Here is a 19,509-nt window from a genome sequence, read left to right on the forward strand (position 1 = left end):
AACCCGTCATTACAGACGCAGCAGAAAGACGGAGAAATGCTAGGTGTTGTTGTCTCTGACTCGTGTAAAATGCACATGGGGAGAAGTCAGATAATTGTCCGATTGTGGCTTTATGGCATGCAACCTGTCCCAAGAAACATTGAATTATTTACACATCTATCCTTTGATACAAGGAAAACGTGCACATTTGAAATCTGTTGTTACACTTCTGGCACTACCTTACACAAATACGTATGCACCCACATCTCATTGTATCATTATTTCTTGCTCTCATGTTTTGCATGTTTGTCAGTAAATTGCTAAAATGTGTTCATCTTTAATAGTGCCAAAAAAACCCAAAACAGATGACCCTTAGTAATGTTTCCTTTTACCAGCAGCAGCCAATCATTTTACCTCCCAACATTTCCTTTATTAAACAATATTAATTTTTTATCACAACTGCGCTGAATACCAATCCCTTATTATTCTTAGGAACTTGTCCTTGGGGCCACCAGGTCGCTCAACTGAGGCAGTTTAATGCAAATAACACAAGCTTCCTGCACTGCCACTCACTCCAATAAATGAAAAGACATTTTTATAATAAGCCCATTTATTGGAATTGAAAGTGTGTTCGCTAAACCTGCTCGAGCTCTTACACTGCTGGAGCAGTTCAAGAGCAGGAGCATGGGGTTTGCTGACGGAATCTGGATGTTTGTGAAACTGAGCAGAATTGTCGGACGACAGGTGGATGACACTTGGTGGCCAGAGTTGAACTATTTGTGGTATTATGTTTTACTAACAGCATATTATAAATTCACCTTCAACATTTCTTGCATTTAACTAGTTCTCTTTCAGACCATACCTGGCCTGCTTGGCTCAAATATCACTTCGGTGAAATTTATGAATAGCTTTCAATTTAAATCAGGGATGATGCTAATGTTTTTAAGCACATGTCCAATGGTCCACCAAGATACGCTGGCCAAAGTACAACAATACAGAGAATGTAACAAACTGAAACGGCAATTTAACGCAACTTAACCCGGCCTTCCTTTACTGCCAAACTTTAATTAATGAAAAGAAATAAGCAGAATGAGTGTACCTTTTGGTAATTAGCCCAATTATTAACATTTAAAGTGTGTGTATAGGCTAAACCTGCTCAAGCTCGTTAGCTGTCGGAGCAGTTCAAGATCCAGAAAACAGCTAGCTGTGGCTAATGCTAGGGCCAAGCAATCATGATGTTTGTGTAACGGAAAATTTGCACTGGTTAAATTTAGACTGATACAAGTTTGTGGCCACAGGGGGGCCGGGGGTTTCATATCGAGTGGCCACAGATGAACTTTTTGTGGCCATCTGGCATGGTTAGTGTTGAACTCTGCAAGTATAACACAGGGGGAAAACACTTTGCAGCGGTACAGAGAAACCTGCATCAGCTGCTGTGTGTAGAGACTTCATAGCATGTTTGGGGGGCGGGGGGGGGTCTCCTGATTGTAGTGTTTTTGTTCGGGCTTGCCTGAAATTGTTTGATCTGTTTAAAGGAGATGGAACCATCTTTTTGTACAATTGAACAGCTAGTCCTACAAATATTTGACAATGATCTTTGCTTCTTCTACAAACATAGTCGCAGAAACCATGAGCATGATTCTCTTTCTCAAAAGTGGAGGTGTAGTGTTTTGTGACGAAAGCCGAACTGCCTATTGAGAGCTGTTGCAAAATCTGTAGTTTGATCCAGAATAGTGAGCAACTTCTGGAAGAGAAGCGGCTCCTGTTCACAGAAATCAAACAACATCAAAGGTGGTGTTGGTTGTTTGGCAGCAGATAAGACGATTAGGAGTCGGAGCCCCCTCAGCAGCCTCCGTCATTAAAGCTGCTGGCCCACATCTATAGATTATAAGGCTGCTGTGCTGCCTCTCAGGTCGCACGCTGCGCCACTTTGATCAGCTGGTGGTATTTGAGAGTGAACAAGTCAGCTCATGCTGCTGACTTATCTGCTTCTTTGTCTGCCAGCAGAAGGCTCACAGCGGCTCTATGTTTGTATGATACTGCCCTCTGGTGGGGAAGTGTGGTGCTGCTAAACATCCACCACCACATCACCACATTGTTATGTGAAGGTTTTCTTTCCTTGAAAGAGCTTAGTAAGTCAGCATACATTTAAGCTTGTTTAAAACTTATTTGCTTCATTATGTTTGAAGTTTTTCACAGTCAAAACACGCAGCTGCACCATGGCTCCAGGTTTGCTGTGTGCCAATATTAGCCGAAATCATAAGCACCTTCAGGGTCTGTCCACTCTGCCACGTTTTCATGTTCAAATTATGTTGTACATAATTACTTTTATAGTTTTACGCATATCACATGACCACTCGCGTACACCTAGCTTGCGAGTAGTTAACAGAATTGTTCTCTGCTTTTTGTTTACTTCCAGAGAGTTATGGGATGGGACATTGACGGATTAAGGAAGGACACTTTGACACTTTGTGGCCATTAAGACATCAACAAAAGTCCAAACCAAAAGTGTCTGCCTGTACGCTCAGAAATGCTGCTGACCCGGTCAGGGGTTATGTTTCAAACAGTCTGTGTTTTAGGGGCTTTAAAACCGAGTAGCTGGGATGCTCGGCAGTTCCGCATCTTAAAACCAAAACCTATTAGTGTTGATGTAGCCTAAGGAAAGGTGTTACTGCATGTTGTAGACACCCCCCATCAGTGTTAAAGAGTAGTTTAAGGATTTTACTTTTAAGCATGGTTCCCACGCATCCTGGAAAACCTGGACATTTTTAGACTTGTTTTCCAGTTCTGGAAACACCTGGAAAAATGACCAAATATCCTGGAAATACTTTGGTTTCCTGAAAAATATTAATTTACTTTAGCCCCTCACTCAGATTGCATACATAAACCTAGGTGCGTACTTTCATTTGAAACTGTTTGTAGGATGAGCTGTGCGGTGTGACAGGTTTGCCCTCACCTGGCACGCAATGTCTCCTCCTAGTGGTGGCTGTATTTTAAGCCCATTGTTTTTCTGAGTTTTGACCCTTTGAGGTTGCTGTACCTGGTTAGTGTGCAGTTTTGAAGCAGCAAATTGTTAACAATGTGAAGTCAGTAGCTAATAGTTAGTTATAGTTTTATAGTATGAGCACACGTCATTTTATGTTAAACATGTGAAGTAAAATGGATTGTTGGTAAAGTTAATTTATCCGCCATCGCAGAACTAAAACATTTTGATTTAAAATGACTTGATGAGCCGGTAGCACAAGTTTGCCGCCTCAGCTCCAGTCGAGGCTCCCACAGCTGTCACATTCGCAAGCGATATAAGATTGCCGCCTTGAGACACTTTCTAACCAACTGAAAGATGATTGAAAAGTGACACTTAAACATTACAATCTTTTAAAATATATATATATATATATTTATATATTGCTAAGTTCTTTCAGGTGTAGCTTGGATAGATGTAGGCTTAATGAACGACTTTGCCCCGCCATTCCACCTCTGTGCGTTTTACACAGAAGACGGAACAACAGAGGTGTAATAATCCCGCCCTGAACTGGCAGTGTGAAAGGGGCTTGAGGCACTTCATCATGAACCCTGCATCATTAAAAAAGGAGGAATAAAACTGGGGTTAAATGTGTCAGTACGAGGCCTACCGGTAAATGATATGATCGCTTGCGACCAGTGCCGTCCGGTATTGTCAAGAAAAACTCGAAAATGATTTCTTAAAAAGAGTGGGAACCCTGTTTAATGTTATATTATGCTTACATTTTTTGATATCCAGAGTACAGTCATGTGTGGTTTAACCCCTCCAGGGATGATTAATTACTATATACACAGAGCTGAAGGAGTAACTGGACAAATGAGCTTATATTTGTCTCTCGCATCCCATGGCTGCTTAATCCAGCCCTGCTGTTAGATGACATATTTACTGCACAGTCTTTGATACTTTGGGAGCTTTTTTTAGTTTTACATAGTTTTTTATTAAAAGAATGCACATTTTTGTTAGCATAAGGGCAGTGCATATAAAAGTACTGTGTAATCTCTTCCGGGTATGGCTCATATGTTCATTCTAATTTGATAAAACCGATTACATTTTATTCTGAAAGGAACCTTATTTTGTCAAGCTGTAGTTGTGAAACAGTGAGTTTCAAGCATTTCTCAATACTGAACTCAAACTGTAAGACAAGGGGAAGTCCCTCCTCTTCTTGTCAGTCTTGTGACAAAGGCAGAGTTTAACCTTTGACCTCCCTTATGCTGACTATTCTTGCTAGCTCAGTTAGGCTCATGTTGAGTTTTCTCCTTTATTTCTTTGATTTTTCTCTCATACTAAATAAAATTGTAGAAGTGCAGAAGCAAACTGTTGAAGGCAATATTGCATAGACTCACAAAAACCTGTCTAAAGTACTATCAACCGAGCGTAGACCATTTTATAAGTGCAACATTTAATTTTATGGAAAATGGAATTTTAAGTCCTCTGTCTGTCGGGTTACTGAAGTGGCTCTGCCACATTTTGGCAACAAAATGTGAATATCTGCGCCTCTTTTTCAGAGTTCAGATTCTCTCTTTGTCTGTTTTGTCTTGATGTCTTGATTGTTTTCCTTATATTATGTTTGGTGTGCGTAAAAGGATACTTCATATCCCTAAAATATGTGAAACATAAGCTGATGGGTTTTGTTAGTCCACCCACAAAAAGAATTGCTTTGAAATTGTGTCAATAATTTAAAAATATCTGACATGTTTTTATCTGATTTACACATAAAAAAAACCATTTTGATCCAAATAATGCTGAAGGTAAAAACATGACTACATATTTAAACAGGCTGCTATAAAAAAACACCTCCTGTGGCAGGCTGGGAAAGGCCTGTTGTCATAGGGATAACGGATTGATCATCAGTATCTGAAATAACTGCAAACAGAGGAGTAGAATCTTCCGAAAATCCTCCCTGTCAGAACAATTAAAAGCATGATGAATGGATTTGAGGACGGCTCGTGTGAGTGGCTGTTTTAGTGCTCATTAACTCCAACAAGATGGTGGCCAGGTCAGCTCAGTTTTATTTGCCCTTTGGAAGTTCATGCAGAGAACCGCTGCATTAATCTACTGCTCATCAGGGCCCCGAAAAGCAAATGCATCCGGGGAAATGTAACATGGATCACTGTAAATCTAGTCTGCAGGAGTGGACACAAGCTGCAACTCTGAGGTCAGCTCCCGTACAGCTGCGATCGCCTCAAACACACACAGCCAGTGTGGATACAGTACATGTACAGAGGCTGTGATATGCTGAGGCTACATCTGCTGACACTAGGACTGATAACAGACAGTGAAACAATGTCTGCTTGTGCCCACGTATCACACGATATGATAATTAATTGCAGTGTGGCAAAAACAATAGGGAAGGAATAACATGTTTAAGAGAAATAAAAGTGAGTAAAGGAAAATTAAAACTCAAAGTAAAATCAGGGATTTTATTTTGGAATTCGTGCAGCAACACTCACAGAGGACTCCTTCATCTTCTTCTTCTTCTTCTACTTCTTCTACTACTTCTTGTACTTCTTCTGGTACTACTTCTTCTTCTTCGCGTAAGTACCGTGTAGAACGCTGATAGACTTGTTGCATTTAGTGAATGGACATAAAATGAAATCTCACACCTCATGAAAATAAATGAGAAGTCCACACACCTTATGGTCTCATTTATCTCTAACATAAATCCAAATATTTTGTTTTTTTCTGTTCTTTCGTTTGGTTTTCTAAAGAACTTCTGTCAATATAAATGGTTTCAGCGTGATCTGGTGGCCTTCATGCAGGTTTGGGCAGCTGAGTTCAGGTTTAGCCAACACCCCAAAGCTCTGGATGAAGAAGAAAAGTTTGAACCTCCATCCTATCAGAAGAATCTGACATTTTCTGAAGTAAAATGGGGGGCTCGTATCTCTCACTCGCTCTGTTATATAAAGTATTCGGTATAGACAGCAGGATTTAAAGTGGATTTTTATCTGCAGAGGGATGGTGAAGGCTGGAACTGCTTATGAAGAGCTTATGATATTTCTTTCACCAAGAACCACTGATTGTTCCTCTTTGGTATTCTGGAAATAAACTGGAGATGTGTCTTGCTGTGGGAAATCAAAATGTATGTGTGTGTTTCTGTTGAACAGGAGCAGTGTGGCCTATTCCTGTTTTTCTTGAAGCTCTTTGTCTGCAGCGTGAAGAGGTTTGGCCTGTGTGACAGTGTGCAGCGGGGGGAGGGGAGCTCAAACAAAAGAAATGCCCTTTGTTACTCCAATGTTTAGGGAAATGCAGAAAACAAGCCTCACAACAGCTCATTTGAGCTGACATTGAATCACATTAGCATTTTAGCTAACAGCTATGGCTTGTTAAAGAGGCTGTGCTGTATGTGAGACAGGAGCAGGAAAGTCCTGTTGAGGATGGCATGAAGTATCACGTTTTCACTTTCAATGCACTGCTCATGTCTGAGAGTTACTACAACAGGCATCTAATGTCTCTGTCCAAAGACACTGAAGCCCTTTTCCCACTAACAGCCGGCTTTTTTGCTTCATGGGAAAGGTTACAATGGGCATTCAGACCCGGGTCAAATGACTCTGCAGTAGACCCGGGTAATTATCGCCTCGGCTCTGATCGGCATTGATGGGAACACAAAACTCGTGTCAACACGCTAATCTCCGTCCCCTTTCCAGCGCAATGCTATGCCTGTGGCTAACTTCTCCCGAGCAGCGCTCGAACAGCTTTCCAATTTTGTCGGCGCCGACTTTGATAAAGAGAGTTTGATAAAGAGACTGTAGAGACCTAACCACCGTACCGTCTTCACTGTTTACTAACCCTGTTTACCGCGCGTTTGTGACGTCAGACGGCGACGCTGCAGACGTAGGTGTGGACAGCGGAGGAGCAGCCCCGCCTACTCCCCGAACAAAGTATCCAGAGCCATATAGACAGTGAGTCGCATCAGTGGATCCATGATCCGCTTTTGCGATGTCAGTCACTTAGTCAGTCAGTCAGTTACACACAGACCCATGTGTAGGGCTGACCCCGGCAGTCAGCCAAAAAACGACTCCACAGTTTTCAAACATTGTCAGCAGCGTTTCCAAAAGTCTCTCTGCAGGGGTGCCCTTAATTTCAAACTTTAGATTTAAATCAGCAACTTACTGCTCACATAATAAAAAACAAGATAACAAATCTCACCTGATATCCAATGTTTGATCTCTGTGCTGCTGACATTTCACCAAAACCTTTCATCCACTAACAACCTTTATGCTCTGCAGAGAAAACACATGAATTTCTCATTTGGACAATTTACTGCTGTTGGCTTCAAACATCACACCGGGAAAATGTTCCAAAACCGCATGTTACCTCTGTGCAAACTGCATGTGTTCTACATATTTCACATGTGATCACATGCTCTCGCACATGTGAGATTCATGTGGTTTTCCTGTAAAGGATGAATCAGTATCAGTTTCAGCAAGCAAAAATGTCATTTAAGAGAGCCTGTGCATTAAGATGAACTGGTATTAGCACTGCAGAATTGTAAAGGTCCGATTGGTGCACCATCAGTGTATCCTACATGTCCTGATGAGCTCCCCCCTCAGCCCGGCCCAGTCTCAGGCAGACCCTTTCCAACATAACCAGCAGAGCGTCACTGCTGCACGGGCTCCAATTGACTTCAAGGTTAAAGGCAACATGGCTGATTATGCCGTTCATCTTCAGCGCATGGGAGCAAAGGTGCTAAGGTCAAGGGTGACATATGGCTGCCCCCCCTTATCCCCCCCACCCTGTGTGGCTCAGGTTTGATTTCCTATTAGTATCGACAAGCAAGGTTATGCCAATCAGACTGAAAGTATGTCAACAAAGCCTGTTTCTGAATCTGTTGGTATGGCACAAACACTGTGGTTATTTATTCAGAGAAAAATCATGAACTTTGCATTCAAATAAATGTCAAGAAAAATAGAATTCCCCGCTGGGTTTCTGGTCTTAGGATAACCTTTTGAAAATGTCTCCACTCACCAGGAAGGCAAAGGTAAATAAAGAGCTGGCTAAAATCAGCTTGAAGAATGTAAAAAAATCTCTAGTTTACTCCCATATTCTCCGGCTGTTACCTCGATCATGACAAACTAAAAATAATATTCACACTCTAGTCTGCATGTAAACGTGTATCCTAGTCCTGCACCTGGGCCAGTTCCTTCCTATAAGCCGTGCCTTTGACACAGTGACATATGGCAGCAGACTCTTATGGTATTAGTGTAAAGTAAACTGGGAGACGGCGAGACTGCCTTTGATCACACCAACAGGTTACACGTGTCCTCGTTTTTCTACCTGCAGACCGACCTGCCTGTCGTGACACTCCACTGGTGTTTCTGTGAATCCTCTTCAAGCCGCACTTCTCTGTCTGCCTGTATGCATTCACACGAGCTATCTCTCCGTGTTGCATTTAAATGTGAAAAGCTTCTTATATGTGACTTAGTGCGGCCGGGTCATTAGCATTCACATGGGGGGTTGGGCCCCTGGGTGGAGGGGGGCTGCTGCTGTGAGAGTGAACAAGTGGTATTAGCAGGGTGGAGCTCTGGAGAAGGTGGGCTGGCTGGGGGACCGGCCGGATGATCAGGGCAGACTTGTCCGCTACAGTGTGAGGTGAGGAGCAGGTAGAGCAGAGGCTGCTGGGTGCACAGAGGTACACAGACAGAGTTTGGCAGTAGAGTTTAGGGTGTGACACACTGGTGAAACACTGGATGCTTCTCACTATGGTCCCCTTGCCAGGACACTGGAGGGGATGAAGGAAGAGAACCCACTGGATGGTAAGATTCAGCCTCTCTGCAGCTCTCACAGGTCAAAGGCAGGTTACAACAGCACCAAAATTGGGCTGAATCTTGCCAGAACATTTGAAATACAGCTTTCTTACAAGGTTAATTTCAGTTGGATGCCATACTAGAACCTTGTGTTTTGAGGGCTTGGTTTTGTTAGTGGAGAAAAGATTACTTTACAGTTAAACTTACTTTGGGCGATGTAAATGGGTAAAAACAAAAGCTCTGAAAACACTAAATGTCGTCTAAAAGCAAACAGTTGCAACATTTTCTAACTCGAAAAAGGACTTAAACAGTCTTTCATCACACAAACTTTTGATTGACAGAAAGTCTGCTTCACTGTAAATCTAAGCAGACATTTGATGCTGGCGTCTGACACTTGTACCTTACATTACATCATTTACATTCCTCTGGTCAGCAGCATAACATAACTCTTGGTCCACAGAACAAACTAATTACGCTGCACATGTAATGTCCTGTATTAGCAAATATCCTCAATAATACATGAGCTGATAGAGGACATATTTAATTAGCCAGAATTAAACCATGGTTGGCATCCTGTCTTACCACCGGGTCACACATGGGTTTAGCCGGAAGTGACTCTCTTTGCATCTGACTGCATTGTCAGGAACAGATAGTGGTTCATTCAAAAGGTCCACTTCCTATTGGCCCTCCGCTCTTTAGGCTTTCCACTGCGCTCGTTTTTTAACCAAGCAAGCTGTGAAACTTTAGCTTCTTCTCTGCTCCACTAAGTGATTCACTTAGTTAATGTCTGTGTGTTTTGTCACTTTGAATCTGTGTTTATGCTTGGACATGCACTTTGGTCCTCCTCAGAATTGCCAGAGGCATGAAAGAGGGGAGGGGAGGCTAATTTGGGTGAGGGACACTGGGAGTAGTATTGTTGAACGGCAGCGAAAATAGGACTATCAGTTCCACTCAGATAACCCCTTGCTGTCATTGGACCTCAAGGCAAGCCGTGACCCCGGGGCTTGAACTCTGTGGTCATGTGACCAGGCAGTAAAGTGACCAGTGGTGTTGCTTGGCTCCGGCTGTGGTCAGAGAGGGGCAGGCTGTCGAGGAAAGAGGTTGCTGTGAGAGAGAGGAAGAGAAGCAGAAGAGAGTCATGAGGCAACCAGGCCTGATGGCTTTTCTTTAGCAGAGTCTGTGCATGAATGGGGTCCAGGCAGACTGGGAGAAGCATGAAATGGATACATGGGAAGGTAAGGAAGACTTTCAGAGAAGGTTCCTGCTTTTAAATGATGTGTGACGTATGAACAGGAGAGTTGATGATTGAGTAGAGCATGTAGTTCAGCTGCATTCTGGTGGCTTAATATCGTCTTTCTATATCTTATTTTGTGTTTGATTGCTGAGGAAAAAAATCTGTATTTTAAATTTGTTCGACTGCTTTTCTGCTGATCCATATACAAACCAATTTCTGTTGTAGGATATTAGAAAGACATCTGGATGTATTGCCTTGAAGTAATTATAGAATAAGATAAAACATTACAAAAGCCTGCTAAGTTCCACACGCATGCTGCTTTCAGGAGTTGCTGTTGGAGTAAACGTGCTACTCTGCTTTCACGTTACATGTGATGGGTTTAGCCGTTTATGCTGTTAATGATTTTCAGGCCTGGCTAATGAGCAGAGATATTCCAGCTTTTTTTCTCAGTGTTTTCCTGCGATCAATGCCTTTGAGTGCTTTGTTTATGCGTGTTATGATGCATCTTTATGGGTGGTGAATTGCACAGGACAGCGCGCCTCCATATGTATTGATATTTGGTATGTGGCTGTGGGTTTGCACACAGTCAGCACTGTTGATATGATGACTGTTAGCCAGTCACCACTAGCTCAAACTGAGAGTACATTCTTGAATCATTAATTTTGCTCCCCCTGTTCTCTGCTTGTCTTCTTCTTTACTTTCTACTCCATTCAATGCTCCTCTCTTTACTTAAGATACATGCTTTAGTTTCACACAAAGGGCCCTTTTCAGAGTGTTAAGCAGGCGATCTTTCCTTGAACTTTGTTGACGAGCTCTCCCCAAATTGCTTTTACCTAGTCACTCTTTTGTTGCATCATTTGGCTGTTTATAAGTGTTAGAATAAAATAACCTTCTTCTGGCAGTTTTCACACCACATCCCACCCACCAAACCATCTACACCCTCCCCCCTCCCCTTGTATTGCAGGAATTTGGAATGTGATCCTTCCTCACTCTTAAGATATAGTCCACATGGCAAAGCAGAGTAACTCACCAAAGTGTCCTGGACTGCTCATCATGGCTGCATGCCCTTTGATAAGCGCTTATCTTGCTTTGTTTATTGATCGTACAGTTCACTCAAACCATTTTAGTGCTAATCCTCACCACAAAAATGCGCGCTCTGGGATGTTAAAGACAACACACTACTGTTTGTATGTCCTTCATTTGATATTTTCCTTCAAGGTCTTTGGTGTAGCATGCAGAGGAACCATGTTACTGTATGCATCCCTTCCCCCCTCATGTTAATCCCCCAGCCAGCAGCCATGTTGGTTGTGTTCCAGCTGAGAGAGGGTAAAATCCACACTGCTTTGACTCCCCACATCACCTACACTCTGCAGGAAGCCCTCCTGTTTTCATGTGGTTCTGCACTTTAGAGAGGATTTATTAATGCAGAAGAAAAAAGGCAGCCTCCCTTTCTGCCTCTTGTGTGCTGCTTTCTGAGAGGTTGTTTATGTGGATGTAGATGCAGGGGACAGAAGCTGTGTGAAGATCAATAGTAACAGTGGGGGAGGTCAGGGACTCCTGTGACTCTGTAATGCTCGCCTATAAATAGCCAATGACAGAGGCTGCCCATTCCAGCCATGCACGCTCCTTTTTCCTAATTTCACTGAAATGTATCCATCTCCACGGCCCCCGGACTCGTCAAACCAGACATCAAGTCCATCATGTTGCAGATCTTTGTCTTCCAAGGGTGTGTTATTTCAACTGCCCTGCACCCTTCCCCCACGCACACACACACACTCACACAGGTTTGAACTTATCTGATGCATCACAAATGAAGTTCTTGAGGCACAAAAAGCTCCACATTTTTAACAGTCAACATCTGACTTTTTCTTCCTTCATGGGAAACATCCATGGGAGATTATGCTGCTGGCTCTGCGCTCTCTGGGAAGCCCCCCCCCCCCCACCTCACCCTGTTAATAAAGGGGAGACTCAACATTCATTAACAGCACTTTTATATGAGTGTGTATCACAAAGCCTGGGCTGTAAACCCACCACATGGTTCATATCAGCATGTGCTGCAGACCCAACATTAATAAGGAGCTCAGCGCCGTTCTGCTGTGCAATGAAAGTTAGGAAACTAAAAAATCTGTTTATGTTACATAAACAAAATGTTACATATGACACAACATTAACTCATTTAGCACTCAGGTAAAACCTTAAAAGAAGAACTCATGTTTGATCCAGTTATCATTTATTATTGTTCATCTGGGTCAGCACCAAACTCTGTTTGACGTGATGATATTTCTTTGCTACTTCTGGAATAAATCCAGTGTGATAGAGTACTCAGATAAACAAAGCAGCAGATATAGTTTAAGTTTTTAGCTGGTTATGAAACGGATTGAAATACTGATGCCTCTATATGAGCAACAAAAGAAAACCAGACCGTCAGCAACAACATTGATTATCTCTTTATAGGTATTTTTAATGCCTGTAACCACTGCCGGGGGGTCGGTGTCAGACAAGGCGGTTAACTTCACTCTGCCAAATCAGCCTTTTTCTATATTTTACACGGCAAAGATTCACAGCGAGTGATATGTTTGTAACAAAGAATTTCCTCCTGCTTTTATTTAAGCATTCAAACACTTTTTACACTTACAGGACAAGATCAGCAAATAGAGAAGAGCTACGGCTTTGTCCACAGGGGGCGCCAAAACACAAACCCAAAGTTCCTCACAGGAGCTTTAAGTGTTTTCAGTGGTTTGGTCTAAGTTGTATTTTGAGAAATGCTCAACACAGTTTAATGAAGTATCACAAATGGCAAAGAAAGCAGAAGATGGAACCAGCAGCTGTGTGAAGTTTACTGTTCTAATCGTGACACTTTCTTCCTGTTGACCTTAATGAGACTGCAGCAGTGAGTAAAGTTAGAGCTGATGTTTCTGCATCAAAGGAAAAATTAGCCAGTTTTGGTATCTTTCATTGATTTTACTGAAATTAGATCATTTTAAACTTTGTGTTAAATCTTTCTTAAAGGTTTTATCAAAGAACAAATCTCAAAGTGAGGCTCTGATAAATGGCTTTGTCGTGAAGTCTGTTGTATTACCATTACTCCAAAAATAAGAGCACACTTCACAGCGTTCTCCACATGCAGACACAAACTCTTATGTGAAATAAAGAAACACGTTTAAATGATCCTTTGAGATGCAAACTGCGCTGAGACGGCGTGGCAGACTCCTACAGTCGAGATCTCTGTCCACATTATTTAACAAAGTAGCATCACATGTGGCTGACATTAGCATAGCATTAATATGTAGGCTCGCTTTGGTGTTGTATTACTCAATGCTAATGATTTGGGCTCTAAGCCTGGGTGTATATTATCAGGACAGCAATGTCAACAGGTCGCCATTGTCTCGTGGAGGAGCCCAATCTGCAACTGCATGCACGTAACTTTAGAGATTAGCATCACAGTGTGGCCTGCCAGGAATGCTCTGCGTCATGGAGGGTCTTCACATGCCTTTAACCTCTGTGAATGTGTTAGATGTGTGTCCATGTACATACCAATCATAGTCTTAGCCCCCCACCCTCACCCCCAGGTAGGAGAGATACGTTTAGGAGGAGGAGAGATATGAGGAAGAAGAAAGGCAGAGAGAGAAGGAAAGAGGGAGGAGGGGAGGATGCCAGCAGCGGAAAAGTACAGCAGATTCCTCCAACCCCCGCTCCCTGTCTCAGCTGGGCACGATTGTGATGGAAAGCCTGAGACAAAACCTGAAGAGAAAACCCCTTCAGCAGCAGGCCTTGTTGTTCTGTCAGCCACTCAAAAGGCTGCTTTGCTCCATACATCAGCCTTTGTGCACGCCGCCTGTGGACAAAAGGGAGATTTGGCCACGATACATCTCTGTTCTCAGCATGATGCAGCTCACAGAGGGTCACGGAGATGGTGAAACCTGGGCACTGTTTCTCATGGCACCTTCTCATGCATAGCAGAGCATAAAAAGTCCAGCAGCATCAGCAGTCTGTTTATGTGTGTGTGTCTGTGGGGGGGGGAGTTGGACAAAAAAGCCTTCTGCTTTTACACTTATCCTCTCTCCTCTGATAGAGATGAAAATACTTTCTTTATATTTCACCAGGAGCACATGTGCTGCACGTTTGACTCAATCTGGTCGCTTGCAGTGAACATTTGCTGGGACATGTTTGCTGCAGTGGGAAACCAGAGAGCTGTTTGTCTTTGCCTTCGACGGGGGCTTAAAATGCTTCACTTGCATTTCCTGGTTTGCGTTAGAGTTTGGAATGAAACTCAGGCTGACCCCTGGGAAACAATGCAGCCTTTAATGGGCCATGGGGGGATGAGTGTGTGTGTGTGTGTGTGTGTGGAGGGGTGACACAGAGCAGCATCGGGGGTTCTTGCAACCAAGCTAGAGAGAAACAGAGGTTGGAGTTCAAGATGAAGCATTCTTGTTTTTCATCATCCTACAAGTCCTACAATTCTGCAGAATGTCTTCGACTGCTTTTTATAACTAGAATTTGCACAACCTAAAGTCAGTGCAAGTCTTGCTCTGGCTATCATGCTTATTATTTTGGATTCATTCAAGCTGCGTTGATTGTGGCCAGCACTCGCCCCTGGACTGTAACCACATTTTAAATTGCAAATGAACAAATATAGAACTTAATGACACAAAAGACTGGAGCTTTCTGTTGTAAGAAGAGTGAAGCCTTTCGCTATAACAGTTTAATTTTAGATCAGTTTAAACAGGTCTTTGCAAACAACGATCCCCAAGCTTCTTCTGGTTTCATCTTTCTGTTAAATCAGTGTCCATGCAACAAAGTATGTCATCAGGGAAGAAGTGCATTCTTTAAATAAGATATATAGATCAAATGAAATGGTTTTTAACCACGCAGTTTGTTTTGCTTTTATTTTTCAACAGAGGGAAATGAAATGCATTTATACTGCAACAAAAATGCAACAGAGCAAAGTTAGTAATGATAACAGATGCTGGAGTCCACACTGCTCCGTGATTTACAAGGTTTAACATTTCCAGTTCCTTGAGCCCCACAATTCCTTCCTCTTCCATTGTATTTGTGTGGCAGTACAGATCATGAGGTTAGATACCTCCAAACCTAGAACTGGGGACAAGTAAAACACCTTAAAACTGCCCCTTAAAAACGCCTCTGCAAGATGTCCTCTTTACATTTCAGCAGCCACTTGCATAATACTTTTATCACAAGCTATTTATTTGGGAGCAACATTTTTCTTGAAGCATTTTTTTGTCTGTGACTTTTAGCATTTCCAGAATAAAGTTTAAATGTTCACAATAAAGGCAAACTCCATTCAAAGAGCCAGCCATAAGAGAAGATGCATTAGGCGAGGCAGACCTCTTGTTTTTGCATTTTGAGAACTGCAACTGTATTTAATCTATAAAGGGATTCAGCTTCATTATCTCAAGCAAAATCTTCCCTCTCTAGCAATTTTATGTTATATCGTCACTTAGACTGAAAGTTTGTTTTTATATTGTATTTAGAGAACAAACTCAAAGTCTGGGAGAGTTTTATCTTGGGAGTTGTGTTAAATGTTGGAATTGTTAACTCTCCTCAGACTCGGGGTCAAATTGCTGCAGACAGAACTCTTTCAGGAGGGAAATCCTCGAGTTAATGCCATGAATATTTAACTGTCATCTGCAGGCAGGAGGAGGAGGAGTCATAGGACGTGACAGTCTGAGATCAAGTGTGTGAAGGTGTGAGTCGGCCTGTTTATAGGGTGGCCATGCACTTGAAAGACAGGGTGATAGATTTGGCAAATAAGCCTGAGTGAGGGCAGCTTAATAGCCATTGTGTTTTTGGCTCATTGAAGGAAGTCGGGCGTTTTCACATGGGGTGGCCACTGAAATATATGGTTTCAATGTGATCTCTGAATGAGCACATGGGCTGCCAAATGGCTGGCTGAGGAGGTGACTGTCATTTATTAGATCTTCCTCATGTTTTATGATGCCAGGGTTCCTTCATATGGCCTCATGCTAAGCTTCACTTACAGCGCCATCAGTATGAGTGCAGAGGGGATACAGTAAAAAGTTCCAGCTGAAAGTGCACGGTTGCTGTGAGGGGGATGATGGGAAGTTTGTTTGGTACTTCTTCTCAGGCTTCATGGAGGTGTCACTCTTCTTTATACGGAAGCTTAGCAGCTGAAAAGCTCTTTATTGAGACTCAGGCTGAATCTGTGCTGAACTGCCCCTCAACTCAACTCACACAGAGAACACTCACCACGCCTGGAATTCACTCAGAACGAGCAAGGAGACTCTTGAAAACGTTTTTTTTAATATGACCGTCATATAAATAAAGTTGTCATTGACAATATGCACAAAATGTACCCCTTTACTCATGGACACTAGCACTGATCTTAACCAGCCACATAGTGGCAGTGTATTGAAAGAGCCGTTACATTAACGCTGAGCCTCTGAATCTGACTCTCATGTGGTTTCCATTATTTATCTCTGTAAACTGTGAATTCTGTCTGTATTTCCAACTGTAAACTTTTGCACACTCCCGTGGCAACATGTTGCACATTCCTGCCCTCACTGTGCAGCTATTTCTTTACACTTTAAAAACAGATATATTGCTCATATTTTATAGTACAAGAATATAGCTAGTTTCTGAAGATGAGGAGCAACAAAAAGTTTTCCTTCAAGTCTGAGCTTGTGTCGTGTAGGTTGTTTCAAAAACGACATCATGTTCCCTCTCAAACGAGTCCTAAAACTCATTTTAGCCTTCCCCTTCTTCTGTTACAGGCGTTTGCATTTAAGTTTGAAGGAACTTAGAAAAACTGGTGATTTCATAGGGGTTAAAAAAGAGTCAACAGCAGCGGGGATATTTCTCTGACTGCTTCCTCTCTGAGTCGACTTAACCTCGGTGCCGTATAGAGTTAATCGCCAAAATGGTTAAATTCTAATCCCAGGATGGGCTCACCGTGTGACGCCCCATTGTCTCTGTACAGTATGGCTGCCCCTGCAGTCCTCTGCATGCAGCACATTTAAACCTCACACCATTTAAATGGTAATCTGTCTCTGCGCTTTAGAAGTCCTCTATTCACCATTCATTATCTAGAAGAGGCTTTATGCCATGTGCCCCCCCACCTCCTTCTAATTACCTTTAGCACATGAACCCTGCAGCCCACTATGAACCCCCCCCTCTCTCTCGCAGGGAGGCTTAGCTCTCAGCTCAGTCACATTCCTCTGATTAGCTGGCCCTTTAAATTATATACACACAAAAAGAGCTTAATCCTGCTCATTTGAATATTAAAGATGATGTTACTGTGGCCTGTTTGTAGTCAAAACAGTGAGCCTTTTAATCAGTGATGGGGGGCCAGGTCAAACACAGACAACAGTCACAATATCAGGTTTCTTCCATTCATGTCCCATGAGCTGGAGTCAGTTGTCTATTTTACACTGCGGTTCCGCCTCTGCGCCGTAACGAAGCTCTATCCTCATGCCACCTTTGTCATTCTACTCTTGACCACGCAACGGCGGCGTAAACCGCCCCAGTGTGTGTTTTTAAATTGCGTGCCTCTGTTACTACCTCAGGCAAAACAACTTCGCCCCACACGCACCTCCATGCGTTCTACATAGAAGACGGAACATAACAGAGGCGTAATAATCCCGCCTTGAACTGGCAGTGTAAAAAGGGCTGGAGTTTGTGTGGGACTCTTCAGCTGCTTCTTGCCTCTGTCTCATAGTTCTGTCTTCTGCTGCAGTTGTTCTCATCGTTCCAACGTTTTCTAAATCCTGTGACTCGCTAGCATAAATCAAAGGGGAGCTGATTGCTGCTTCTTCTTTTTCGACTGCATATTGGCTGTTTTTAAACCAGCTTAAAGGTGCAAAACCACCACCAGCTGTACTACAGTGGAACCAGGGGAGTTGGTTTAGGGCAGGTAGTGAAATTTGGCACCAACATTGAAAGAATGGCTGCAAAGTATGACTTTGTTCCACAGAGAAGTGGAAATAGCCACAATGACTTCAGCTGTTGCTCCCTCCATCTTTTTGTATCATGGAGTTTCACATTTCTTCCATCTCCCTCCAGGAAAAAGTCTTGTGTAAAAAAAGTCGGTGTGTATCTTCTCTCTAAACCTAATATGGTCACAAAACAAGATGGCTGCAGCCAAAGTTTTAGGCTTCAAAGTAGTGGTTCGTGAACTGGTGGATGATACTTCTTATATTCAATCTATGCTAATTGAGAGGTTGAGTATAACGATACAATATCAATTCAATAACTTTATTTGGAGCTGAAAAGTCATCATGATGAAAAGGAAGATGGGGTAGTGATAGTGGTGAGTCCTGTGGTGTGACCAGGCCTTTAGCTGAGAGGTTTGAGTCTGGTAGTTTTTAATGTGACCTGCAGTGTCTCAGCACACAGAGTGAACAAATGAATCACCTCCGTACAGTCAGCGTCTTTCTCTCCACATTGAGCCATGTAGGAAACCTGCTTGTCTCCCTCCATTATTGGCTTTCCGACTACAGAACCCCATAGGAGGGTAAAGGTCCCGCCTGTGTGTAGTGCCGCTACTTGTATTACACAAGAGTCTTACATTAATCAGATGTCCAGGTTAATCTCCAGGCTCAGCAGGCAGCATTAACCGGCTGGACGGCAGCCGCAGACCCTTTCTGTCCACTTCATTCTTTCTCTGCGTGTGCAGATCCTTAAAGAAAGCACACCAAAGACATACAGCCACATACTGCTGTCTCTGTTGGCTGATACACATGATGTAAAGAGCTACCAACCAGTGGTCCTGTTTCCTCTTAATCCTGTGCTCAGATACATGCAGGGCTCTTTTATCTAATGCTCAGACATTAAAACAGTCAGTGACAAACAGTCACAAGTGTTACATGATTATAGTTGCTATGCAACCAAAAGTTGACTGTTATATCATGTGAACAAGCTAACACATACTTCTTCTTTAACCCAAAGGAGGAAATGTTGAAAGTGTAAAGGGACCATTATTGATTGCAGAGTTAGCTGTGGCCCTGCAGTAACTCTAAGGTCATCTTCATATGTAGAGCAGATCTTTTTACTGAGCTGTGGTGTCACGTCAAAAAAGACATGATCCAAATCATACGGTGATGCACATCTGTAAACCGATCCAGAAATGTACGAGGTAAAAACATTTCTTTAGAAGGACATTGTCAGACTCGTGAAGTCTTGGAGCCAGAGCTCTTACTTTCTATTTGGGGACATGGGGCTTTTTGTAAAGCTTCCTTTAGCATGTATGCTAATGGTTAATTGTTATTTTTGAGCTATTTATTCTCTGAGCAAAATTATTCACTGCACACTCCATAATATCAGCATCTCTGATATCAGCCACAGTCTAAACCTTACTGACATACTGCATTAGATGCATCCAACATTACAGATACCGAGTGTTTCCTCAGAGCTTCTCTTGCAGTCAGGATGGCCAAAACGTGAAGAACTCCTCAGTGAGACCAACAGAGTGACCCTCATATCAGACACCGCAACATGTCGTATCAGTCTAATCTTCATCTGCTCCACATATGTTTGATCCCAGTCGGGCTAAG

General features: G+C 42.7%; 1 protein-coding gene across 2 annotated transcripts in view; it reads left to right on the forward strand.

Moving 5' to 3' along the window:
- Positions 1–19,509, forward strand: part of nr6a1a (nuclear receptor subfamily 6, group A, member 1a) — a 78,638-nt gene that overhangs the window by 49,929 nt on the left and 9,200 nt on the right. The window contains exon 1 of one of the 2 annotated variants that reach the window (XM_069683657.1): positions 9,929–9,980. The exons of the other annotated variant lie outside the window; for it this stretch is intronic. Coding sequence (XP_069539758.1) covers positions 9,929–9,980 — 52 coding nt within the window. Of the gene's footprint in view, positions 1–9,928; positions 9,981–19,509 lie in introns of those variants that run through there. 2 annotated transcript variants of the gene reach the window in all.

The sequence above is a fragment of the Semicossyphus pulcher genome, unplaced genomic scaffold (genome assembly GCF_022749685.1).
Source record: "Semicossyphus pulcher isolate SPU_LCO1_2020_fin unplaced genomic scaffold, fSemPul1.0.p SCAF_6, whole genome shotgun sequence".
Lineage (NCBI taxonomy): Eukaryota > Metazoa > Chordata > Actinopteri > Labriformes > Labridae > Semicossyphus > Semicossyphus pulcher.